The sequence below is a fragment of the Thermothelomyces thermophilus genome, chromosome 7 (genome assembly GCF_000226095.1).
Source record: "Thermothelomyces thermophilus ATCC 42464 chromosome 7, complete sequence".
NCBI lineage: Eukaryota > Fungi > Ascomycota > Sordariomycetes > Sordariales > Chaetomiaceae > Thermothelomyces > Thermothelomyces thermophilus.
Window position 1 is genome coordinate 3,836,379 of NC_016478.1, and position 24,854 is coordinate 3,861,232.

At 52.8% G+C, this 24,854-nt stretch overlaps 7 protein-coding genes and 1 non-coding gene across 8 annotated transcripts; 4 read left to right on the top strand and 4 right to left on the bottom strand.

Moving 5' to 3' along the window:
- Positions 1 to 398: 398 nt before the first annotated feature.
- On the top strand, positions 399 to 2,474 carry MYCTH_108924 (MFS sugar transporter-like protein; the record flags this gene model as incomplete). The annotated part of the gene is made up of 4 exons (XM_003667317.1): positions 399 to 412; positions 571 to 819; positions 891 to 1,918; positions 1,991 to 2,474. 4 exons carry the CDS (start codon positions 399 to 401, stop codon positions 2,401 to 2,403), a joined length of 1,704 nt encoding a protein of 567 aa, XP_003667365.1. The 3' UTR covers positions 2,404 to 2,474.
- A 2,048-nt stretch (positions 2,475 to 4,522) lies between these two features.
- MYCTH_84362 (uncharacterized protein) lies at positions 4,523 to 8,251 on the top strand (the record flags this gene model as incomplete). The annotated part of the gene is made up of 3 exons (XM_003667318.1): positions 4,523 to 4,930; positions 5,087 to 6,567; positions 6,649 to 8,251. 3 exons carry the CDS (start codon positions 4,523 to 4,525, stop codon positions 8,249 to 8,251), a joined length of 3,492 nt encoding a protein of 1,163 aa, XP_003667366.1.
- A 714-nt stretch (positions 8,252 to 8,965) lies between these two features.
- MYCTH_2313135 (uncharacterized protein) lies at positions 8,966 to 9,872 on the bottom strand. The gene has a single exon (XM_003667319.1). The coding sequence runs from the start codon at positions 9,670 to 9,672 to the stop codon at positions 9,034 to 9,036; it is 639 nt and encodes a 212-aa protein (XP_003667367.1). The 5' UTR covers positions 9,673 to 9,872; the 3' UTR covers positions 8,966 to 9,033.
- Positions 9,873 to 10,057: 185 nt separating this feature from the next.
- MYCTH_2313136 (uncharacterized protein) lies at positions 10,058 to 12,967 on the bottom strand. The gene has a single exon (XM_003667320.1). It carries the CDS (start codon positions 12,560 to 12,562, stop codon positions 10,490 to 10,492), a length of 2,073 nt encoding a protein of 690 aa, XP_003667368.1. The 5' UTR covers positions 12,563 to 12,967; the 3' UTR covers positions 10,058 to 10,489.
- Positions 12,968 to 14,188: 1,221 nt separating this feature from the next.
- MYCTH_2313137 (glycoside hydrolase family 27 protein) lies at positions 14,189 to 16,403 on the bottom strand. Its single transcript, XM_003667321.1, has 5 exons — positions 15,987 to 16,403; positions 15,787 to 15,880; positions 15,414 to 15,657; positions 15,118 to 15,324; positions 14,189 to 15,001 (listed from the first exon to the last, which is right to left on the bottom strand). The coding sequence occupies exons 1-5, from the start codon at positions 16,092 to 16,094 to the stop codon at positions 14,404 to 14,406; spliced, it is 1,251 nt and encodes a 416-aa protein (XP_003667369.1). The 5' UTR covers positions 16,095 to 16,403; the 3' UTR covers positions 14,189 to 14,403.
- A 748-nt stretch (positions 16,404 to 17,151) lies between these two features.
- On the bottom strand, positions 17,152 to 17,223 carry MYCTH_t187. Its single transcript has one exon. It is a non-coding gene; the product is annotated as a tRNA-Cys (tRNA).
- Positions 17,224 to 17,786: 563 nt separating this feature from the next.
- On the top strand, positions 17,787 to 18,050 carry MYCTH_2131320 (uncharacterized protein; the record flags this gene model as incomplete). The annotated part of the gene is made up of 2 exons (XM_003667322.1): positions 17,787 to 17,805; positions 17,863 to 18,050. The coding sequence occupies 2 exons, from the start codon at positions 17,787 to 17,789 to the stop codon at positions 18,048 to 18,050; spliced, it is 207 nt and encodes a 68-aa protein (XP_003667370.1).
- A 1,040-nt stretch (positions 18,051 to 19,090) lies between these two features.
- MYCTH_2113983 (uncharacterized protein) lies at positions 19,091 to 19,465 on the top strand (the record flags this gene model as incomplete). Its single annotated transcript, XM_003667323.1, has 1 exon — positions 19,091 to 19,465. The coding sequence occupies one exon, from the start codon at positions 19,091 to 19,093 to the stop codon at positions 19,463 to 19,465; it is 375 nt and encodes a 124-aa protein (XP_003667371.1).
- Between the last annotated feature and the right edge of the window lie 5,389 nt (positions 19,466 to 24,854).

Consider the following 24,854-nt stretch of genomic DNA (forward strand, 5'->3'; position numbering starts at 1 on the left):
CCCTCCCCGCGAGCCCCCCCTCGTAGTGTGTATGTACTTCGCCCAGCGCTCGAGTTTGTTTGGGACCCCAGTGCATTCTGCGGCCGACCGCCCCGAGTCCTATACCCAAATTTTCTTGGCCAAAGCTTGGGGTCAGCGGACGTTTCTACACTATGCCTCCCATCAGCGGCTGTGACATCATCGGGGGCATGAGCGGGTCATGGAAGACTGGGCCTAGAGAATGCTGGAGAATGGCCACCTCCTGCTCTGGACTATAATTATAGGTAACTAGTTATTAGTCCAGAGCTCCGGGGTTGCGATTCAATGCGCGGTTCCACGTGTTTGGTGTCTCGCCAGAGGTGAAGGTCATCAAGTAATTAGTGAAATACAAGACTGCAGTTACATCTTGCATATTCGGGATGCTCGGGAGGAAGTGAGTAGTAAACAACGAATCCTACCGACAGTCGAGACATAAACGCAACTCTTTTCTTGCCTCTTCCTCCCTCCCCTTTCCTCCCTCTCCTCTTCCCCTGTTGTCACTGCACTGCACGCCGGGGCTTATTAGCTGACCACACATCTCCCCCTTACCAGATCCATACGCATCAATGGCGCCGACTGCGGCGTCGAGGCTCTCATCCTCGGCGCCATCACGGCGATAGGCGGCTTCCTCTTCGGCTACGACACCGGCCAGATCTCGGGCATGCTGATCTTCGAGGACTTCAAGGACCGCTTCGGCCAGGAGGATACGCCCGAGGGGAGAGACTTTATCCCCATCATCGAGTCGCTCGTCGTGTCGCTGATGAGCATCGGGACTCTCTGCGGAGCTCTCACGGCCTCCTAGTGCGTCATTACCTCCCTCGTCTTGTTTGCTTTTTTTTTTCTTTCTTTTACTGACGGCTCTCTCTCTCCAGCACGGCGGACTGGTGGGGCCGCAGAAAGAGCCTCACATTTGGCGTCTGCGTCTTCATCGTCGGGTGCGTCATCCAGCTGACGGCGGTGAGCTCGTGGGTGCACCTCATGATGGGCCGGTTCACGGCCGGGCTGGGGATCGGCAACCTGTCGGTCGGGGTGCCCATGTTCCAGTCCGAGTGCTCGCCGCGCGAGATCCGCGGCGGCGTGGTGGCGTCGTACCAGCTGCTCATCACGCTGGGCATCCTGGTGGCCAACTGCGTCAACTACGGCGTGCGCGAGATCGAGGACTCGCCCGCGTCCTGGCGCGTCGTCGTCGGCCTGGGCATCGCCTTCTCGGCGCCCCTCGGCCTCGGCGTCCTGCTGGTGCCCGAGTCGCCGCGCTGGCTGGCCGCCCGGTCCGACTGGGACGGCGCCCGGGTGTCCATGGCCCGCCTGCGCGGGCTCAAGCACGAGCCGCATCACCCCCTGGTCGAGGACGACATGCGCGAGATGCGCGGCATCCTCGAGAAGGAGCGCGCCGTCGGCGTCGGCGGCTGGTCCGAGTGCTTCGTCCCGCGACGGAACGGCGTGCCCAGGCAGGTCTACCGCACCATCCTCGGCGTCGCCATCCACTTCCTGCAGCAGTGGACCGGCGTCAACTACTTCTTCTACTACGGCGCCACCATCTTCGAGAGCGCCGGCATCGACGACCCCATCCGCACCCAGCTGATCCTCGGCGCCATCAACGTCGGCATGACCTTCTTCGGCCTCTACATCGTCGAGCGCTTCGGCCGCCGCTGGCCCCTCATCATCGGCGCCGCCTGGCAGGCCGCCTGGATGGCCGTCTTCGCCGCCGTCGGCACCGCCCTCGACCCGGTCGACAACAGCACCTCGGGCATCGTCATGATCGTGGCCGCCGCCATGTTCATCGCCTCCTTCGCCATGACCTGGGGCCCCATCTGCTGGGTCGTCATCGGCGAGACCTTCCCGCTGCGCACCCGCGCCAAGCAGGCCTCCATCGCCACCGCCAGCAACTGGTTGGGCAACTGTAATTAAGCCTCTCCATTCTCTCTTTTGTTTCCTTCTTGTCTTCCAGATACTAACAATGGACCTCTTCAAGTCATGATCTCGTTCCTCACGCCGCTCGCGACCTCGGGCATCTCGTACGCCTACGGCTTCGTCTTCGTCGGCACCAACATCGCCGGCGCCCTGGTCGTCTACTTCTTCCTGTACGAGTCCGTCTCGCTCTCGCTCGAGAATGTCGATGCCATGTACGCCCAGCCCCTCGTCCGGCCCTGGACTAGCCACAAGTGGCTGCCCGAGGGCTACTTCACCCGCATGCGCCGCGACGAGGACTTCTTCAAGGCCCGCAGCCAGGAACCCGGCAGCGGTACCAGGCACACCGAGAACGTCAGTGACCGGGGAGCGGGGGCAGGAGCCGGTGGTCTGGAAAAGCAGTCGAGGCCTGGGTGGGCAGAGACCGAGAATACCACAGGCGGAAACAACAACGAGAAGATCAACAGGGTCGTCTAATTAGTACTGTGTTTTGTGTCAGCATGCTCCTTTCTTTTTTTTCATTGGAATCTTGGGTTTCTCGGTTAGGTTAGAACCACAGACGGCGCGGCGTTAATTAGGAGGTTTGTATTTCTGACTCCTTGTTTCTGCTGCTTTTTGTACAATAATTACATGATAATTAGCAATATAAGCAACTTCGGATTAAAGAAGACTGGTACATACATATTATATTAGTACTTCGGGACAGAAGCGTTGAAGTTTCCCGCACGTTCAATAATTATGCCCTTGTGTTTCGTCGCAGTTGCAGTTAGAGCCACACAATGCCTCGCTAACGAGCGTTACAGGAAGCCAAAATGACAACAGCGCTCTCCTCTTTAGGCAGGCGGAATGAATCCTGCCTTCCTTTTTAAGCTTGCGCGTATTTCAGAGATCATGATGGTCCTGTTTCCGGCTTGAAGTCCTTCGGAGCCTGGACGACGAGTAACCTCCGTCATGAAATCGTGGCTTAACCCGACCTGGAAAATAAAAACAAAAGGAAAGAAACATTGCGCGACTGGGACAGATATACTAGTTATACAACTCCTTGAAACTGATTCCCTTTAGTAACTCTGGGAGACATGATGCGAGAACTTCATTGTTGCTGCGCCACTTCGTTGGTGGCAACAGTATTGCTCTTTCGCTGGACTTCAATCGGCAACGGATGCGACGGAAGTGTTGGGGAGTCGCAAATATGTACAAATAACGTTCTTAGGTGTGATTTGTCAAAACGACCCTTCACCCCGCGCTCAATCTTCTCCAATTGGACCCCGCAGCAGAACGGGCAGAAATCAAACGCACCACACAGCTATTGCGTAACCAACGTACCTGAACATCCAACCAGCTTACGGGCTTGTCTCGGCTGCTCGGCTGCTCGGCGTCCCTACACAGCAATATGAGGAGCGAGCAAACGGCTACACCCACCCAAACAGCAAGCCATGCGATGCAGGGCGTCAACCGTGTGTAACCTTGGTGCAACCCACTGCTCGGTACAATCTCACCCGCGTTTGTTGTCATGCTGAGCTGTACGAGATACACTCATCGCATACTGCGGCAATGTCAGGGGGCCAGAGTTTCATATGCCGGGTCCTGCAGTCTATGCTGCGGCCATGATCGCGTGAGGAGGAGCTTTTTTCGAGAGACTCGTGATGAACAATGAGAATGACCCGAGAAACCCAACAGAGCCTGCCCTACATGTATGTACGTACTTCACACTCTCAATCTGTCCAAATTGCCTCGTGCTTGAGCCGATGATGTCAAGCCCGCGCACCTGGCGCCGCGGCTGGCCTTCCGCGTGTTCGCATGTTTTTTCGTTTCAACCAGTACACGTACAGTATAAGGTGTACATGCATAGTTGCCCTTTTATTGTTGCATGCTTTTTTCTGTCTCGACCATCCTGTAATACCATTTGTGTGTGCGAGTCGCCTACGGTTTTGGGAGCCAAAGGAGGTTTTTTTTTTTTTTTTTTTTTTTGCTGGGCCTTCGGCATGTGAGGGACGCCCGTTTTTGTCAAGCCTGCCGCACAGCAACGGTGTGCAGTGTTGAATTGGCTGCAGATTCGATCTGGGGCCGGCCCCTGTTGCCAGAGCTCCGCTAGCGCCGGGTCATCCTTGCTCGCTCGGCTCTTGGTCTGGCTCGCGTTCCACCTTCCCCGGTGGGCTCAGGCGACCAACCAATCAATACAAAGCCCTTTTTTTCTCCTCCTGCAAGCTCGGACCAGTTGGAGCTTGTCAGTTTGCGGGACCAAATCTGCACGTCGGGTGATCCAACCGCCTCTTTTCTCAGTCAGCAGTCAGCCCGCAGCCCGCAGTCCGCAGTCCGCAGCCCAGCTGGGGAAGCAAAGGCGCAAAATTTACGATCGAGCTCTCTGGGTTCAGGCTCGCCTCCTTTTCTCTCCTCCATAACCTGGAAACGAGGATAGCCACATCGCTGTGTCGTCGCATCTCGCATCGCGTCGCCCTGATCCGGAGACCGCTCCCTTGCGCCCGATCGAATTTAATTAAGCCACCCGCGAACCTTACCGCGCCGTCGACTCAGAACGCGCCAATCTTGGTTTTTGGGCACCTCCGACTGCTTCGGGCCACCATCAACACCCGACGCGATGGACTCGAGGCAGCCGCCGCAGCATCCGTTCTCGCGGAACGGTGCCTCGCCCTTTGGCCGCCCGTCGTTCCCCCAGACGCCCACAACCACGTCCTCGCAGCCGCCGTATCCGCCCGCTGCCTCGCATCCTCCGGCGACCGCCGGTCCCTATACCGATGTGCACGCGCGCAAACCATCCGATCCGTCGTCCTATTACTCCTCGACTCGGCAATACCCGCCCGAACACGGGCCAAGTCCGATGCCGACCTCAACACATTCTCGGCATCAGAGCTCGTCGTCCATCACATCTGCCACCGCCATGACTCGCGGCATGCCGCCACCCAACTCACCGCCCCAGCAACAACAGCAGGGCCAGAGCCATCAGTTGGGCGGGCCGTACAGCTTGCCACAGCCGCGCCCGCCGCCGGTTTCGGTTGGCCCCCCGACGACCTTCCCGCGCGGACGTGAGCTCCCTGCCTTGGAGTCGCTGCCAAGGACAGCCAGTTCGGGAAGCAGCATGTCTATATCCTCGATGCTCGGTGGCCCTCCGCCTGGGCGCGAATCCGCTCCTCCCCCCTCTCAGTACACCCCAGGCCCGCCCTCAACTACGCCCGGTTCGTCTTACAGCCAAGCCATGCACGCGTCCCCACGACCGCAACCGACGACGGTATCCGAGTACAATGCATTCCGGCGACCGCAGACCCCAGACCACCACCGCATATACGAAAACCGAGATCCGAGAGCCGCGTCGGTTGCCTCTCCTCCCGCATACCACTCGACACCCGAGCTACAACGGTACGGCACCCCGCAGGCTTACCCGCAGCGGGGCCCTCCGCTGCCACCGGCTGAACAATCGAGGGAATCGGGGCGGTTGTCGGCCAGCTCTGTCGGCCCTAGGCCGTTGAGCCCGCCTAGGCAATACGTAAACGCCCCCCCGCCTCGGCCGGTTGAAGCCGGGAGGCCGCCGGACATGTACGGACACAGGGAAGAGATCCGGCCTTCGGAGGAATACAACCCCGAACGGCCTATCAGGGTAATGAAATATGAGGAGCAGAGGTACATGTCCGATAGGGAGCGTCAGGAACGGGAACGCCAAGAGAGGGAGATGGAGATGCGCGAAAGGGAGTCTCGCGAGCGAGAGCTCCGCGAGCGAGAACTTCGCGAAAGCCAGCGTCAGGAACTGGGCATGGCCGGGCTGCATCCAAACGAATACCAGCGGCAAGCGGAGCAGCGCGCACAACAGTACGGCCGCCCTCCGGACCCGAGAGACTGGACGAGACCCGGGTACGAGCCGTCACGGGGCCCCTATGATCCCGCCATACACCCTTCAAGGCATCAAGACTACCCACCCCATACGGCACCTCACTATAACGGACCTCACTCCTACTCGTCGGGACCCGCGGATCGTCATCACCCCGGTTCGCACCCGCATCATCAGCACAGCCTCCCCCCGCCTGGGCCGGCACACCCGCAGTCATACGAGTCTCCGGACCGGCAGCGCATAAATGCGATGCACATGGATCGCGCTCAGCCACAGCAGCCTCCGCCGCGCACTCGAGAGGAGGCGGCCGTCCCTCCTCCGTCTGTTGCCTACGGCGGCATGGGGCCGTCGCTGTACGATCCGCCGCGGAATAGGAGCATAGAGGAGGTGGGGACTCCCCATAGCCAGCAACGAAACCTGCTGGGAGTGCACGAGATTAACCGCAGGGGGCGGGTTTCCCCGCTCCCGCAGGCGGTGCAAGGAGCCCAGCAGCAGCCCACGGGCCCGACCGGCGAACCGGGCATCAAGACCGAGTTTGGCCGCATGTTCTCCGGTATAGGGACCGGGGTCGGCACTATCTCGAGCCCCGTGGCCACTGGCGCGCACCCCGCATATGGCAGCAGCTCTGGTATGCTTCGCCGCGACGACATGGACGGGTCCCAAGACACGTCGGTAGATTTGGCCAAGGCGGGAGGCCGCGGAAAGCGGAGGAAGCTCAAAGAGGAGGACGAAGAGGTCAATAACGGTCGGCTGACGCCTGTCGGAGGGCGGGCAAAGAAGCCAAAGGCCCACCACCATCATCAGTATGTCTTTCCTTTTTTTTTCTTTTCCTTCTTTCCTTCCCCTTGAGTGTTGCTCTATTTCTTGATCTAACGACGTGGTAGCCATCACCACCATCACCATCACCATAACCTGGAGCAGGTGCCGTCCCCGGCGCTGGCAGGTAATACGCCTTTCAGGAGTGTCAAGGGATCAACCCCCGTTCCTTCGCCGACGGGTCACGCAAAGGACCTGCCGGGCGGGCACCACCACCACCATCACCATCACCACGCGAACCTCCGTCCCCAGCCGAATACCAGGCCCGTTCCCCCCCCTCGGAGTCCCTCTCCTGTCATCCTTCCGAAACCGAGACAGTTTGTGTCATCCAGGGCCGTCCTGGAGAGCGTGGCCGATCGGCCGCGGATTCACCTCGGCGATGTCGTGTACGAGCCGATGCTCAAGCGAGCCCGATTACAGGACCCACGCACCGGCCGGCCTCCCCGCAGCGGTTTCAAATCGACGCCGAAGCCGTTGCCATGGGATCTCATCAAGGGCAAAGAGAACTGCACGCTGACCATGAAGATCGGCAAGGAACATCTGGTACCGGCCGCGCGAGAAGAAATCACGTCGAGGCGGGCACTCTGGGGCACGGATGTGTACACGGACGATTCCGACGTCATTGCCGCCTGCATCCACGCCGGCTGGATCCGGGGCGAGTGGCCCGAGGACGTGGACGTCAGCATGCTCGGGCTGGACGAAGGGTATAGCGTGTCGGATGTCGGCGACCTGCTCCACGCCAGCGGGACGGACGGCAAAGGCAGCAGGTCGTCTTCCTCTCAGCAGTCAAGCTCGTCCTCCGTGACCGTCTTGAACGAACCGCCCAAGACGGGCCCGATGCCGGTGCCCGAGAACCGCGACCTCCACGTCACCCTGCTCATCCTGCCGCGGCTGGAAAGGTACGCCTCGACGACGCGGTTCGGCATCAAGTCGCGCGAGTTTGGCGGCCCGATCGGCGGCGAGGACTCCCAGCAGCGCGCGGTCCACGACGGGATCAGCTTCATGGTGATTGGGCTGCGGTGGGTGACCAACGGTGGCGCGTCCCAGAGCCGGCTGCGGGGCAAGGCCCGGCGCGAGAGGATCCGCAAGGCGCTGGAAGAGGTGGCCATGACGCCTGCGTGGATCAGCCGGCCCGTCAACGGAGCCGCGTCCGGCAACGGCGCCGACGCGGAGAGGGAGGTGGGGCTCGGGTGGTGGAAGCAGAATGCCAGCAAACCGCCGAGCGAGGGCGATAAAGAGAATATGAACCGGGCGGAGGAGCCGCCGCAGGCGCCGGAAAAGGCAGAAAAGGATGGGAAGAAAGATGATGACGACAAGGACATTCGAGAGACCCACGAAGAAGATTCCGCGGCCCAAGAAAAAGCGGACATTCGAGCAGTTGACGACCACCAGGAAGACAAGAATGAGTCTCCCGGCAAGAAAGATACTGAGGAGGCCGAGGAGGAGGAGCAGGCCGGTACCGAGCCAGCCAAGGACGCCAATGCCGCAGCACCCGGTGCGGATAAGGAGGCTGAACAAGTCCCGAACACGGACAGGGTTGCCGAGGAGGAACCAGAACGCAAGGAGTCTGGTGCCGAGAAAGACGAGACTGTCCAGAGCAGAGTGGAGGAGGTAGAGGGACAAGAGCCGCAAGACGCTCAGCGGCAGGATGAGAAGGCAGCGGAGGAGTGAGGGCAGCAAATGTCTTCCTCCGCGGGCCTGTGGAACAGTCTAAAAGCGGCACCTCTCCGCCCTCGTGTATGGAGCGAACCGTGTATGTAATTGTGAAACCTGCTTGTTTCCTGGTGGCTTGATCTGTCCCCCCCAAAAAAAGGAAAAAAAAAAAAAAAAAAAAAACCATTGGCTTCTGTGGTTTGTGCGGGAAGTTATGGAAGCGTTGTGGGCGGGCGAGAGTCGCCGCCGGAGCGAAGCTACTACCTTATTACGCGTAGCTTTTCTAGCCACACGTCCTTGGCTGACGGTGGCGGTAAATATATGATCGCAGTTACAGTCTTGAAGAGATATTCTGGTCACTCAAGCCGATATTATGTAGCTTACGATAGAAGGGTCGACCCTTGGGCAAAGGCAGCAGGGCAAAGGCAGCAGGGCGCTGGCAGGGTCTCCGTCCCCCATAGCTGTCGCCTTGCAGTGAGCCCATGCCCGCGCGCTTGGGGAGACATTGGCGGGGACGGCTCGGATCAAAGATGTATGTATGTATGTATAGTCCATAATCCATGTATAACACCAACCAGCCAGATATCTGCCCTGTGGACCCAAAGTGGTGCGATTCCGATCCGAATCAGTATAGTACATCGGGTATTAGCTCAGCCGTCTTGAGCAGTCAGTCGCCAAGCGACAATCTCTTGTGTTTGCTGCCGGCGACATCTCAGTGTTTGCGAATGCGAAGTATAATATACTCCCCTCCCCCTACCGACCATCGATCACAGAACCCTCCCTAAAACACGGGACTCGTTTCAAAAATCCGTCACCCTCCCGTTGAAGCTCCAGTCGCCGTTGCTGCCCCACCGCAGCGGCTCGTTCTTGGGCCCGCCGATCTCGCCCGTGACAGGGTTCCGGTCGCCCTCGAACTCGGGCGGCGCCCCCTTGCGCATCCCGCCGCTGAACGTCCCGCCCGCGTCCACGCCCACGCCCACGACCGTATCCGCGGGGGAGGGGGGCTGAAACGACGACGACGACGACGACAGCGACGAGGAGGCGGCGGCGGAGGAGGAGGAGGCGGAGGGGGTGGTGACGTGCCGCGAGGTGGTTAGCGGCTGCTGTTGTTGTTGTTCCTCTGTTGTCGTCGAGGTCGCGGGGATGCTCGTGTGCGAGGAGAGGGCGGCCTCGGCGGCGCGCTGCAGCCGCTCGAACTCGGCTTGCTGCTCCGGCGGGAGGCGGGGCGGGGAGGGGCCCGGTTGGAGGAAGGAGGAGGACGAGTAGGGGCGGGTTGAGGCGACGACGAGTCTTGCCGTTACTGCTGCTGCTGCTGCTGCTGCTGCTGCTGTTGTTGTTGTTGTTATTGTCGTCGTCGTCGTCGTCGTCGTTGTCGTTGTTGAGGCGACGGTTTGGGAGAAGATGGGAAGTCGCGAGATCGGCCGGACGAGGCGAGACATTGTTGCTTCTTTGCTTCTCAGTCGGAGAGGAGACGACCTGTTTCAATCCGGTGTACTGTAGATTTCTCTCGCGATGTGAGGTTGAGTTGACGAGAGGCGTTGGATGTTTGAGGGCTGGTGGCGGCGAGCTCGGAGAAGCGTCGGATGAAAAAGGCGCGGATCCGAGGCAATATGACGGGAGAGCGTGGGCCGTTGTTGAGTGCAATCAAGTGCTGTGTGGGTGGGTGGGTCCGGGAGCGAGGCGAAGATCTCCCGGCGCCTAGGATTCCTGGCTACGTTACGGTGTAATTAGTGACTTGGGGACCCGGGGACCTGGCCAGAGCCGCCCCGTTTTTCCGACAAAGGTCAAGCTGCAATACGAACAACTAATTACATATTAGATCAAGGAGTGCTATGAAATCTTACTATAAATGCTCTCGGATACTATTATCTACGAAGAGCAAATAACCATGTCTTTTGCCAATTTTTCCATTGTACGTTGACCGTCGACCCGTTTCTGGCTGTCTTTCCCATGAATAGATCAATTTACGGAGTATTATATCGGAACCAAAACGGAGAACCGGCTCCCGTTAGGGAACCATGGCCAGGATGGTAGGCTATAAGGGCGCCCAAGCCCGGCCACAATTTATTTACAAAACTGACGGGGTAATTAATAAGCCATAGAAGTCACCGCATCATCTCGATACTAAGGTGGAAAGAAGATCGAGAGTACAATGCAATAATAAAAGGAAGATGATAACATTCAATCTTAGTTACAGTGAGGTTGTCCTATCGCTGCAGAGGCTGGGTTTGTTTTGCGTACCCGTACCCTAATTAGTTAATAGACATCCTCTTTATGCGAGACAATCCGGCGGTGCTCGAGATAGCCTTCTTCGGCAACTTCGTATGCAACTAGGTCGTTGAGATCCCCAGCAAAGGCCCGGTGGGTGTGGTACGCGGGCACCTCGATCCAGTAGTTCCCCGTAAAGTAGTTGGCACCGATCGGGAATGTCACCTCCGAGTTGAGCAGGCGCGCGAGCTGGTCGATCTGCTTGCCAAATGCTTCGGCGTCGATCCATAGGTCGACGACCCCTCCGGGCCTGATGACCCTCGCAATCTCGGTCACGTTGGTTTCCGTCAGGGGCGCGCTCTGCATGCAGATCCGCTCTGCAAAGTTGTCGCTGAAGGGCAGCGTCGTCGGCGGGAATTTGTCCCACGACTCGACCTCGACCAGGTACGGGATCTTGGCGGGAGGCTGTCCGGGATGCCGGACGTCCGGGTTGAACTGCCTGTCGTGATCGTTGACGTTGATGGCGTCGGGGAAGCCGGCGACGAAACCGTTCCAATAGAGCCCTTCTCCGCCGACGTCGAGCGTGATGGGGAAGTACTTGGGGATGCCCGCCTGGTCCCGGTTGCACTTGCGGTCCGGCTTGGCCGGCTTGTCGACCACGCGCACGATGTTGTCGACGATCTCGTCTAGCGTTTTGGCCTCGGGGGGCAGAGGGGTCATCGTCTCGATCGTGCTGTACAAGTACGCGGGCACGGCTATCGCCAGGACCACGATGATCAGAGGGACGACAAAGAAGAGTACTTCTTCTTCTTCCTCGGCCAGCACGTCTTCGGAATGGATCCGGACCGCCACCTCAGACAGGAAACCCGGGATCGCAAGCCGCCGCCGGGCTCCTCCCGCGCCGCCGTCGCCACCACCACCACCACCACCAGCAGCAGAACTCGCGCTGATGCGAGTCGCCATCGCGGCCGCGGCGTGGTTGTGTACGTGCGTCTTGAGAAGCACCACGTCGCTGATCTGACCATCCAGCATGACGAACGGCGACTCCGCTGCCAGGGGGGAGGAAGAAGAAGAAGAAGAAGAAAAAGAAGAAGAACGGAGGGCGCCGCCGATGTACCCGGCCAAGGGCGTCACGGCCCAGCGGCTGCTGTTGTCGCTGGACGTGTAGAAGACGGAGTCGAGGAGGCCGCCGACCAAGATGGCGAGGCGCGACTCCTCGTACGCGTACGTGACGACGACCGAGGTCCACGTCGACAGCGGCAGCGGGTTGCGCGACACGAACGTGACGCTGGGCGTGACGTAGTCCCTGCCGCTCGAGTACACAAACTCGTAGCTCAGCCTGCCGTCCGGACGCAGCGAGAGCGGCCCCGCGATGCCGGCGTTGTCCGTCCCCGGAGGCGGGTACGACGCCGCCTTGACCCAGACGGAGAGTGCGTACGACGGGAAGACGCGCCCGTACGGGTACAGGGGGATCCGGAGGCATCCCGCGGCGCCGGCGAAGTCGATGGCGGACCCGAACGCGCCCGGCGAGTAGCTCGGCTTGTAGTCCGGCGTCGTCGGGACCAGGTCGAGCGCCGGAGTGGCCACCGCCAGGTCGGACACGCCGTCCTTGAGCGGATAATAGCTGAGCAGCGCCGGCTGGAGGTCCTCGACCAGGCTGCGAGCCGACTTGCTCACCGACAGCGTGCGCACGTGGCTGATGTCGACCGAGACGGCCGTCTGCGTGTCCAGGTGCTGGACGCTGAAGCCGGGCGTCAGGTAGTCGGGCGGAGCCGTCGTCCACCAGGGCGCCGAGAACTTCTGCACCCCGTTCTCGAGGAGCGTGACCATGGTCGTGGAATAATGGATCATGACGACGGTCCAGTCGGCGCTGCCGACCACGATGGAGCTGTCTCCCTGCTTGCGGAATTGGTTGTCGACCCAGGCGTCCCATTCCAGACGCTTTCCTCCGCTCGTGATGCGGAGGATGTAGTTGCCGAAGATGGTAACCTTGGTCTCGCAGCCGCCGGATGCGTTGACGCGCAGCCGGTACATGATGATGCCCATGCTGGGGAGCTTCCACGTGGCCGTGGACGACACCGTAGAGTTGTATCTCGACAGCTTCTCCGTCGAGGCGCGCATGTAGCCCCCGGGCGAGAGGGTGACGGGGATGGCGTCGCCGGGGGCGCGCGTGATGGTCCATTGGCCGGAGAGAGGCGCCCCGACATTGGTGAAGGCCACGTCCCAGGGGGTGCTGACGTTGGGCACAAAGAGCGGGGGGAGAACGAGGATGTTGGAGAGGGTGGCTTGCAACTCGGCTCTGGTGGCGAGGATCTGCCAGTTGAAGGTGGGTTGGAAGGTTGCCGGGACCGACGTCGTCCATGCCCCTATTAATTAATGATTTATCTACAGCCCACTTCTTGATGCGGTTGCTTCGGGGGGACGCAGAGAACGCGTAATTATTTACCTATGCGATTGCCATCCTCAAAGACAGTAATGACTGTGGGACAAATACAGAGCACAACTGTATGTGTCTTCTGATCCCCGATACGGATGGCAGACCGGCCAATGTCGACAAACCAGCCCGTGGTTTTATCAAACCAACAGTACTTGAGCGTCGATCCGTCATAACGCAGGATGACATCTGCCGTGAGCGATATCTTGACCTCGGTCGGTGGCTATTATTGATCCGTTACCAACGTGGCCTTGTTTCTGTAACGACGCGAAGAGGGAAAGAAAGAAGAGCAAAGAAAGGAAAAAGTAATTAATTACGAAAGCTCACTTACGCTGACTCGGTCCAGCTTCAGATCGCAGGCCACGCAGATGCCTCCCTGAGCCCGAAGGTTGTGGTCGATACTCAGATAGGTCCACTGGTTGTAGCCGTCCACGTTTCCCCTCGTGATGCTGAGCGCGTCTTGAAGGGGCGTAATGACGGGCCCTTTGGCATCACGCTTGTATTGCCAAATACCCTGGTCAAGTGTCATGCCAGGGCAGATTGGGTAGTCGACGACTCCATCTTCCAGGGTGATTGGCGACGACATGCTCACGGGATCAACGTTTAAGAACTGATGAATTACAGGTTTAATTAATTAGTGTAGGCAATAACTCGCAGATAATTAGTTAGCTCTGCGCCCTAGAAATTCTTTGGGCCATAACCCAGACCTAGGCACAGTACTTATGCATTTCGCTTTGTAGAAGCCTCTTTTTTGTCGACGCGGAGAGTATAATTAATAATTATTAACGGGCTAGCCTCGTGCTCACCAACCTCAATGGTGAAGCCGACTTTAGCCAACCATACGGACGAAACGATGACGTTTCAACCTCCCACACTGAATTGTCAGTGGAACACAAACACATGCAAACATGACACCCAGCCGTATAATAGTATGTGTCAGCGTGACATCCAACTCAAGCTCGACCTCGATCGACTAAAAGGAATGACGTCTAGACAAGATGCCAAACTCTGCTGATAATAAACTGTCAAGAGCTGGACTGCGATGCCGACTGCCTTTATAGCTGCTCTGATCTCGGATCGTTCGGAGCCTTTCCCCGAATGGATCTCGTGGTTGACACTTGCTCGATGGGGCACCGAAGAACAGCCTCTTCCCGATTAAACAGGGGAACCGAAGTCGTCATAGCTTTTCTGCTGGCTTCAGGCGAGGATCACTGCCTGCTTAATAGAACGGCGGAAGTATTCTGCACGTGGAGTCACACAATGAGAGAAAGACTAATACGGAATACAAGAATATGAATCAGAAACGAAATGTTTTCTCCAGAGAATAATTATGGTCAAATCAAGGACTCGCGAGGTAGTGTATGTACATTTCGAGCCAATCACTACCTACGTTGCCGAGAGGGGCTCAAGATGGCTCTAATAATGTATTAATTACCCATGTTATCAAGCTGTCCCCCTGCAAAGGTAGGTAATTAAGGTACAACGTTTGCACACTGCTTAATTACCGTATGTATTTGTCTTGGACAACTCAAAGTTCTGCCGCCCGTCCTCCTTTCGTGCCCGCCGTCTTCACCTTGATGACCCGCATGTCGTGGAGGTCAATGTCGAACGAGACGCCGGTGCCGGTGCCGGTCTGGCCCGTGTACATCTCCTCCCACGAGTAGCTGCCGTCCCCGAGGCCCGGGACGTCCCTGAAGTCGACGGCGTAGGTCCCCGCCGAGGAGCCGGCGCAGAGGCCGATGACGACGCCGTCGCTGAGCGGGCCGGCCCAGTACGGGTAGATCCTGCCGCTCTCGCTCTCCGGGCCGGGCCGGCCGGGCGGGGTGAAGGTGGTAGCGGCCTTGCCCAGCCTGTCCTGGTTGATGTCGATGATGCCCTTGTTGCGAATGATGTCGAGCGTCGCGTTCGAGATGGTGGCGAGGTCGAGCCCCAGCACGAGGGGCGACTTGGCGATGGCCCAGAGGCCGAAGTGGAGGCGCTCCTCGTTGGCGTTAAGCTTCGGCGACCCGAGGTACAGCATGTCGAGGTCGTTGAACCCGCCCGGCCCGCTGTACTCGGCAATGTCGGCCGCCGCGCTGCCGATCCGCTCGACGCTCTCCCAGTCTCCCCAGTTGTCGACGCTCATCCTGTCCATGGTCGATCCGGCGGTTGTTAGGTTAGATTTGTTTATCACGGTATTAGCTTAAACATTAGGGCTTAAACATTAGGAAGGGTCCACGGAGCGGACCTCGGCGAGACGTACCGCCACGAGTGTCCGTAGTCATCGCCCCACCCCCAGACGTCGTCACGTCCCCAGTTGCAGAGGTTGAAGTGGATCTTGCGCGTCTCCTGGACGCCCAGGATGGCATCCCGCATCGGGGCGTACCACTCTTGGCTGTTTCCCGCCGGTCTCTGGCAGGTTTGCGGCGGTGGGTTGTCCAAGCAGGGGGTGTAGCAGTTGTCATACTTCCTGTACGGGTAGTGGGTTTTAGAAAGAAAGAAAGAAAGAAAGAAAGAAAGAAAGAAGAAAAACAAGGGGGTTAATAATAAACCACATACCAAAAATCGACTCCCCACTCGACCAGCTGAGAGACATCCGAGGCCGCGTACTTATCCCCGTCGCTCCCGGGGTAACCGGCGCAGGTCTTCTGGCCGGCACAGCCGTACAGACCAAACTTGAGCCCCAGGTCGTGGATCCGATCGGCGACGGGTTTGATGCCGTCGGGCCATTTGCCCGGATCGGGCACAAGCTTCCCGTTCTCGTCGCGAGACTTGAGCGACCAGCAGTCGTCAATGTTGATGTCTGCCGGGGGGGGGGGGGGCCGCCGTCAGCACGCGTCATGCACACACGGCTCGGAGAATCCGGCTGGGGGGCGGCTGGGGATGAGGGCAGGTTGGCTCCAGGAGAAGCTTGCCCCATTGTCCTTCTTACATTCGTACCCGAGGTCCTTGAGCCCGAGCGAAATAAACTTCTCGGCCGTGTCGAGGGCATACTTGGCCGAGGCAGCATCGCACTGGGCGACATTCTGCGGCATAATTAGATGGGAAAATTAGCGAACCGAGCCCCGTCGTCTCTTCTGGCCTCGGGGGGTTGACAGGGGGAAGGGCGCTGCATGATGATGTTCCTCTTACCCAGCTGCTCCATCCCATGTGAGGCGTCAAGCCGACCCCATTATCCAAGGCCTTGGCGACTCGCGGCCAATACAGGGCCACGAGGAAACTGTTGCGCGCGTACTTCATGGTAATTAGCGGTGTTTCAATTCAGGAAAGACTGGCGGATGAATCCCAAGATCAACGCTGAGGAATTCGAATTGGCCGGACTGGCGGCAGCGATGCGTATTAATATGATGAGCTGAGCCGTCTTGTGCGTGAACTTTTTGTTCGATATAAATACCGGGCACCGTCCCCCTGAGTGAGTCTGAGGGTCTCGGCTTATCCAGCATCGACCGGTTCTGGAAACTGGGGGAGGTTTCGGGGCTCTGTAACCTGAAAGCCAGCCGATCGCATGCTTCCTGAGGAGAATCGCCACGATGTAGGACTGCAGTGTTGCTTTGGGTGTTGGCCAACTGCAGGTTCCTGCACGCGCACCAATCGTTGCCCTCTTTTGTTGTTCACTTTTCCCCTACCCAGCACTGGCCGGCTGATCAGCGCATGAAAGGTCATGTGGAAGCGGACAAACACCGACAAAGTGGACAAGACATCGACGCGACCCAATAGGGCTAGAGCGCTTGTCCCTCGGTAACCTGGCACTGTACCGTACAGTGGTCGACATATCAGTCGGGTGAAGCCGATGACTGAAGTAGCATCCTTATGGAAACAAGTTCAGCATGCCAGACAACACCTCTTGCTTCCCTAGGCCACTTACAGTATTACTTTCTTCCTCTTCGCAGTGTGGTTCCTGTCTTCCACATACTTCCCTCAATCTGCAGGAAATTCAATCGCCCGAACACTGTGAGTATAAACCTGAGACCATGTAGTTGTTTTGCCTCAGAGCGGAGGAACATGAATATCAAAGTCAACGAACAAGGTTAATTAATTAACAGCACTTGAAGTTAAGTCTCAGAACCCGACTAGAGGGGCTCTATGTTGGATATAATTATCATATCCAGGTCTTTTGGGGTGATTGGAGATGTGGCAGAAAGGAGAACAGCACCCAAACATCTATGGAATCAGCGCACACTCATCGAAATATAATTATGCCTCTATCAATATCACTTTGGGAACGGCAGTATTATGTGCAAAAGGTGAACGCCAGCCATTCATTGGATGGATGGGATGTGGCGAAACAAAAAAAATGAGGACGAAGCGCGATTTGAACGCGCGACCTACCGGACTGCAGCCGGTTGCTCTACCCCTGAGCTATCCGTCCCTCAGGGTTGGTGATAAGATATGCCGCAAGCGAATACTATGTGCCGGCAAGTGCATTCCCCTAGAATTCGTTGCAAAACTTAGATTGCCCAACTTGTGCTTCGCAACTCCGTGCCAAACCCGTACATGATTAACTGACTATACCTAACTTTTAGGTCATGACATTGTTTAGGCTAAGTGGCGTTAGACGATCTCTTCGCGAGAAAATAGTAGCATCAAACTCAGATTCCAAGGCGTAAGACATTTTCGGGTTATATAACGTAGGATAGTGTAATTAATTAGTAGCAGCTCTCTCGACGCAATCCTTGTCCTCCGGCACATTGAAGTGTTATGATAATTAGTGCCGTAAAATGTTTACAGAATTGAGGTATGATTCATGGAAACGGGGGTTGACCAGCCTGTAACTAGCCGCTAGGCATGCATCGTGAGTCTCGCTCGATCCTAAAGACTTGAGTAAGTAATACCTTGACACATACACACACACACACACAACGAACCGGCATCTCTGTCAATGTATCTCGCCCTTTTTTCCTGACTCCTTCGTGAGACATGAGAGGCTCGACGATGTTTCTGGGGTACCTTGGTGCCTTGGCTTCCGTCGCGAGTGCCGCCACCCACCACTTGTTTATGGGCAATTTAGAGTCTCCCGCGTCCATCTATGCTCTCGAGTTTGATGACGAGGCCAACGAGTTCACAGTGGTCAAGAACAACACGGCCGACGCTTCCCACTCATGGATTACCTTTGACGTCCGCCTTCCCTCCTCCTTGCCCTCCTCCTTGCCCTCCTCCTCTTCCCCCAACACGGGGACATTCCTCGCTGACTCATGATGATCGCCCGGGGGGGGGGGGGGGAGGATTAAATGGTTGGAATTGCCACCCTCGGTCCCAAACATTGGGTATCATCGAGTTTCGCTCTCTGCCTCTGCTTGATGTATGGGTGCATGGTCTAGACTCTGAACCACGTCAGTCTTTAATAACACCAAGTAGCAATATACATATACTCATGTACCCCTTGTTGGGCGTCTTGGCTTCCCCCCGGCTAATACATGGTTCGCTGCCTCGTGATTAAGCTCTCCGTACACCCGGACACCCGGATCCTGGGACTGACTTGGCAATAGCTCCGTAACACCGAATCTCTTTGGTCCCTCGTACGTATGTACAGTATTGTCTGCGTTCCAAGGCGGAGAAGCGGCTCCTTTGAAGGGCACGTGCCTATAATATGTTCCCCATAAAGGATTGGCAATAGGTGGCACGCTCTACGCTTACAATGCTCTCTCGGGAGAGAGGGCCTACTCCAGTGGGATATCTGAACAGCCAAAAACCTTGCGCGGGCTTGATTAAGGTAGGTTGGCACGGCTGACGGCTACCTGCGCAAATACGGTACCAAGGTTGTTACACGACCCAGCTTACCTTTCACCGAGTCGGAGGTGTTAGCTTACATGTGACTTTCTCATCACCGTCAAGTAGTAGCTGAAACCTTCTCTTCCCCTTAAGGCAGGTTATACCCGCGTATGGGGAAAGCAACCCGAACACGGCTTGATGATGATACACTAGCGCTCATTAATTTCTGCCGCCCTCATATGTGAGTATTGGGACACCGGCAACTCCATGACATGGCACCGTATAGTAAACACTCTTAAGTCTATTATGCAAGCAACCGCCATAAAATGCGTCATGGTCGGCCCACAGCCGGATGGGCATTTAGGCCGTCGACGGTCAGCAATACCAAGATAGAGCCCTACCATTGCACCCAAGAGGCTGGATTGGCCGCACATCTGGGAACCTGGCTGAGACACTCTATCCCACTTAATATCAGCATCGGCGCACCGGGAACCAGGTCGGTAGGGTTAGTAACATCAACAACAAAAATGCGTCTCACCCTCGCCCTGGCCCTCCTGACCGCCACTCTCGGCCTCGCCAGCCCGGCGTCGGAGCAGGAACCCCCCCAAGTCCCCGCCTTCGCCCCCGTCCCCGTCGCGGCGGAGGCGCGCGACGACGTGTCCGAGTCCGAGTCCGGATCCGGACCGACCAAGCGGGCGTGCTCGCACAACGGGTGCCGGTGCCTCAAGGGGGCACCGCAGGGCCAGTACTGCGGCAACTGCGTCAAGGTCGCGACGGGCGAATGGGTCATCACCAGGAAGCGGAACCTGCACCACGTGTACGAGTGCTCGCCCGGCGGCGACTGCTGCGACTACGGCGCGGCCGGCGACTACGGCACCAGCCACGCCCGCTGCGGGGCCTAATTAAGGTATAATTACTAATAATTTTATTAAGACTTGAGATGGGTAATAACTTGGTCAGGCGAGAGGGCGCCAAAGATAGCTAATAATAGTTCCTCATCACTCATTGCTCGGGGGTCGTAGATTATTAACTAAATATGTTCCGGGTAGACGTGCGTTTTATTCTCACTCACCGGCGCTATTATGCGCGCTCTTTGAACGATGGCCTTGATTCAGATGATGGAAATCGAAAATGGTGGTGGTGGTGGTGGCTGTGGTCCTTTCTTCGGTTATTACTTCGGATGAGAAGGTCAGGGCGAACATGTCTTATTGTCGTTCTCAGTCACTCTTTTCAGATAATTAATAATAGTGATAAATATAACCTGTAGCCTATATAAGGTGTATAAGCTCTGTGAAATGGTGCTGTCATATTTGACCTGCCCAAGTGGATGCTGTTTATTAAGTCGGACCCCCTATCAACGGAACAACCCATCAATAGAACACTTGGCAAAGCTTGGCACTAATACCCATACATTATCTTTAGCTATATATACTACAATCTGTTTAACTAACTACAATATAGGAAGCTACTGATTCTATACTTTCTAAGCCGCTTTCTTTAGCTGCAGGGTCCTCTATACGGCCGGCTTTAATCTACGCCTGATGGACCTGTTCAATTATAGCGAACTACTAGTTTAGATCCGTAACTACCCTCTTCCTCTTCGACGGCCGAACTGCTTCTAACTGTGCCTTCAAAGCTTCGTTTTCCTGGTGTAACCAAGCTAATTCAAAGTTCTTCTGGTCAAACGCTTTTTCAACCTTCCAAAGTAAAAGCCTATATATAAATAGGTGCCAATTTTAAGTAACTAGGTTAGTTAGCTAACTACGTATATCTAACTTCCTTTATAGCGTATAGAATACTAGTTTAATAGCTACTTTTGATAGCTAGGAGTATTAAATAGGTTCTAAACTCTAGATTAGTACTAACTATTCGTTAGGATTAATTACATTATTAGAAGTATTAGAATTTTCTAATAATAGCCTATTTATTAAGGGTTTAGCTATATAAACTAGCTATAACTCTAATGCCTTCTATCTTACTTTAATATTCTAGGCTATAATAGCCTCTTTCCAAGCCCTTATAATACATTTAATTATTAACTACTTACCTAAGACTATTAAATCGGTCTAGGAAGTTATATTATTAAGGAGCTTCTAGTAAGTATACTTTAAAGAAGAAAAGACTAACAAGTCTGACAATTAGAAGACATATAAGGTATATAATATAATATACCAGCCCTATAGCATCCATAGATAAGCATATAATATTTTATTCAACTACCTTAAGGAAGAAAAAGAAGAAAAATACAAAAGTCATATAGAAGAGTGCCTTTTAACCAATATATATATATATAATCTAGGTAAGGCCTAGTTAGGCTCTAGGTCAGGCGCTAACTAGGCCTTGGCCGTATATCCACTAGACAAGTTACAAACGAGTAACAAACGCTCTATAGACCTATAGGGCGTATAGGAGTAAGGTAGGGTAGGTCCATTCCGTGCCTAGGTAAAGCCTAGGCATTGTCTAGCCTAGGTATAGCCTAGGCCTATAATATACCCCCCCCCTTCTCTTTTCGCGGTTATTAGGCCGACCCGTCCCGTATCCCGCCCCCGAGTTAGTCCTACAAGCAGGTCCCATACCTTCCTTCCTTTGTCACTATAACAATATAACCTACGTATATAATGGCGTGTCGAGCGCGAATAGGTAGCTATTCGAGTTTAGATAAAAGCTAAGCTCCTTCCCTTTGTTATTAGAATAACGCGACTTACACGTATAGTAGTGAGTTACGCGTGTAATAAGCAATTTGCCTAGGTTATACGTACTCCCTTACCGCCCTCTTCCTAACGCCTATAAATACCTCCTTCTCTTCTTTCTTACTCCTAATTCTCTCTCCTATAACTAACTCTTCTTTTCCTTTATGCCCTTTAACCGCCCTTGCCTCTTATAACTATACTTGTTACCTATACCTCTGTCATTCTTTTAAAGTTTTTTTTTAATTAGTATCTATTTAGTATATTAATAGTTACTAGTTTACTTAGTAGTAGTAATAGTAGTTATTACTTTAATAATGATGAGAATAAAAAATATTATATAAGTTTTCCTTACCTATATTAATTTTTTAGTTATTATATATATATATAGGGTATAGATTAACTCTTTATTTTATAGTATAAGAATGTTAACCTCTTCTTTAATAGGTATATTATTAAAGGTAACTCTTCTAATAAGGAGTTTAAACTATAGCCTAAGAAGTAATAATATTACTTATTATATATTAACTAACTTCTTAAAGATAATAAGGTTAAGTACGTTTAAAGTTAAGGTACTTCTTATATAATATATTATAAGAGTTATAGGAGCTATATTTAAAATCTATAGCTTTAGGCTAATAATCCTTACCTATATATAGGTATTAAGAAAATTATAGGTTATTATAATACTAATACTATCTTTACTTCCCTTACCTACTATAAGACTATTAACTAGGGCGTCTATTATATTATCCTAATGCCTAAGTTCTCTATATTAGTATGTTTATTCTCTATACTCTTTAAGGTTACCTAGTCTAACCGCTTACCTAGATAAGCTACCTTTACCCTTATCTAGGCCGTAAGTTCTTATTATTCTAGTAATAACTTTGCCCTAGTCGCTACTACCACTACCCCTAATACCCCTACCTACTATAGTAATATCGTCTAACCTACTACTAGCTCTAACCCTACCCTATAAATTACCAGGCAGCTTATATACCACGCTATGGTATAGAACGATGATATACTACACTAGATATAACATATAAATAAGAATATATCGACTTTAGTCAACACTAATACCGCCCTTATCGCCTACATCCTAGGCACCTTGTCACCTGCCTCCCACGCCTACTTAAGCGCCTCTACGCGCCCTATATCCGTACCGATCGACTTCGGCCGTTCCTATACCTGCTGCTCTTCCTTACCTATCGATTACGCGGTACGCCTAGTCTGTAACCATGATAACCCTACCCTTGCCGCTATAACCATTATTTTAAAGGAAGAGGATAAGGAAGAGGAGGTTATAGAGTAAACGCGTTACGTACTAGTTAGTATATTTGTTTTCATTTTTATGATTAGACTATCTCCATAGGTATATCTGTAATATAGTTATAATACGTCCGCGACGTAACTATAATATACCTATTATTTATTTACCTTAGGTTCGCCTACCTATATAAAAAATTTATATTATTTGCTTTTATACTCTCCCCTACCTCCTATTTGTAACTGGTCTATTATAGTAATATACGTCTCCTTACTCCTATTTAAATGTATTAAGTGCCTTAGTATTTTCTAGATTTTCTAACGGTTTTTAAGTTAGGATATTATATCTCTTCTATTTTACTAGTATATTATGTCGATTTCCTCTTCCCCTTATATTCCTAGCTATAAGGATTGCTTCTACTTTATATTCCTCTTATAATAGTCCTTCTTAGGAAAGTTCTGATACTAGGTCTAGTTAGAAATCTAATATATATTATAAAGGTAATAGGTTAGATATAGTACGCTTAATAAGGTTAATATAGAAGGTAAGGTAGAGCCTATAGGGAACATTTAGAGTTACTATTAGTAACGTTAGTACTATAATCACTTTATACCCAATATTAACCTAGTTAAGTTCATAGCTAGGGCGGTTAGTCTTAATATTATATAAGGATAGCTATATTTTATCCCTTACCTTAAACCATTTGGCTAGATATTAAGAGCGATTAGTATTTTCTTACTAGCACTACTATATATATATAATAACGGCCTAGGTCTATTCTATACCTTCTCTTAGGTAATGTAAGAAATTAGTAGCTCTTCCTTATAAGGTCAAGGTAGGAGTATCTAGCAGGTTGGTAAACTATATTAGGCTTATATCGTAATTATAGAGAAGGTAGCTTACGCTTATCCTAGTTACTATTAAATTATAGTTATTAATTACAAGCTAGTATATAGGTAGATATTTAGGCTAGTTATACTAGGTAAAGAAAACTATAATCCATAGGATAGTCTATACTTCCTAGTTTATACGTTCTATACCTCTGTCTATCTATAGATAATGGGCTATTAATAATAGCTATTCAATTCTAATAGTCTTATAGAGAGTAGTCTAAAACTAACTAAGCTAGTCTAAACTACGATTAGTAATAATTTATATCGGAAATCCGTAAAACTGCTACTATATATCCTAGAACCAGAGTATATACGCCTTAGCTTTTATTAAAGATATAGCTTCGAGTTAGATGTACTTTAATAGCCGGTCGGTAATTACTATAAGGTATTAGGGTAAATTCTCGTCTTATATAGGGAGATTAACTATAAAATCGATAGAAATCTATTTCTAGAAGCGGTCGGCGATAGGTAGGGGTTAGAGGAGTCCTTATCGTAGTTAACATAAAACCTTAGCCCTTTAATACGTATAATAGTTCCTTATAAATCTCTTTATATCTAGGGATATAAAGTCCTAATAGTAGTCCTATTAAAGTATTTTAAATGACCTATTCCTCCCTAGGTAGCCTAATATAAGGGAGTTATAGATATATTAAAGAATAGTAGTTATAAATAGCTCTTATATAAGAAGCTAAAGTCTACCTTAGAATTAAAAGGTACCTTACGTATTATAACGAACCTAACTCAGACTTCTTCTAAAAGGGTTCAGACAAAGGTAGATTAAGCGGGACAAGCAGGCAGGTCATCTAAGGGATTCGGTAAAGCCAAAGGGTTTACAACAACACTAGAGTTATCTCTTATAGTAATTAGCAATGCTTAGTATAAGTACTATAATTATAGGTTACTATCACTAGTAAACTCTTAGAGTCTACCTAACGAGTAACTAGCTAGCTATATATATATAATTATCTGTCCCTCTTTAATAGTTATTACTAGTACTATTTCTCCTTTTACTCTATAATTCTGCGTTGTCGACGGTGACATATTATTATTACTAGTAAAGACCTTAGTCTTAGCGGTAATAATCTTCTGATTAGTCTGTCAAGTGATTAGCTATTAGAATGTCCTACGTCCCAGCTATAGCCTGTCAGGCCGTCTATATGCTTATCTGTGATATAATGCTCCTCCTTTAAGGCTTTCGACCTAAAAGCCCTTTTAGGCCGTTTTAAATAGTGCTAATACCCTTTGCTTATAAGTATTATATTCTTCCTATTTCCATATTATAGTTACCATGTTAACAAAATGCCGATAGAGAAACGAAAGTCGTATTCTACATGTTACCGTGCTTCCCTTGCTTAGAATATTGCTAAGAACGGTTTTATTGTTATACCTTGCTTTTAGTACGCGTCGCAAGGCCTTATCTGTAGAATGATCGCACGTATAA

What these genes read in the sequence shown, in the direction of transcription:
- MYCTH_2313135 (XM_003667319.1), bottom strand. Translation starts at nt 9,672, where the DNA reads ATGTCTCGCCTCGTCCGGCCGATCTCGCGACTTCCCATCTTCTCCCAA.
- MYCTH_2313136 (XM_003667320.1), bottom strand. Translation starts at nt 12,562, where the DNA reads ATGCGCGCCTCGACGGAGAAGCTGTCGAGATACAACTCTACGGTGTCG.
- MYCTH_2313137 (XM_003667321.1), bottom strand. Translation starts at nt 16,094, where the DNA reads ATGAAGTACGCGCGCAACAGTTTCCTCGTGGCCCTGTATTGGCCGCGA. An exon ending in ACATGGGATGGAGCAGCTGG is followed by an intron (nt 15,881 to 15,986) that starts GTAAGAGGAACA and finishes ATTATGCCGCAG; the next exon opens with AATGTCGCCCAGTGCGATGC. An exon ending in CAAGGACCTCGGGTACGAAT is followed by an intron (nt 15,658 to 15,786) that starts GTAAGAAGGACA and finishes CCCCCCCGGCAG; the next exon opens with ACATCAACATTGACGACTGC.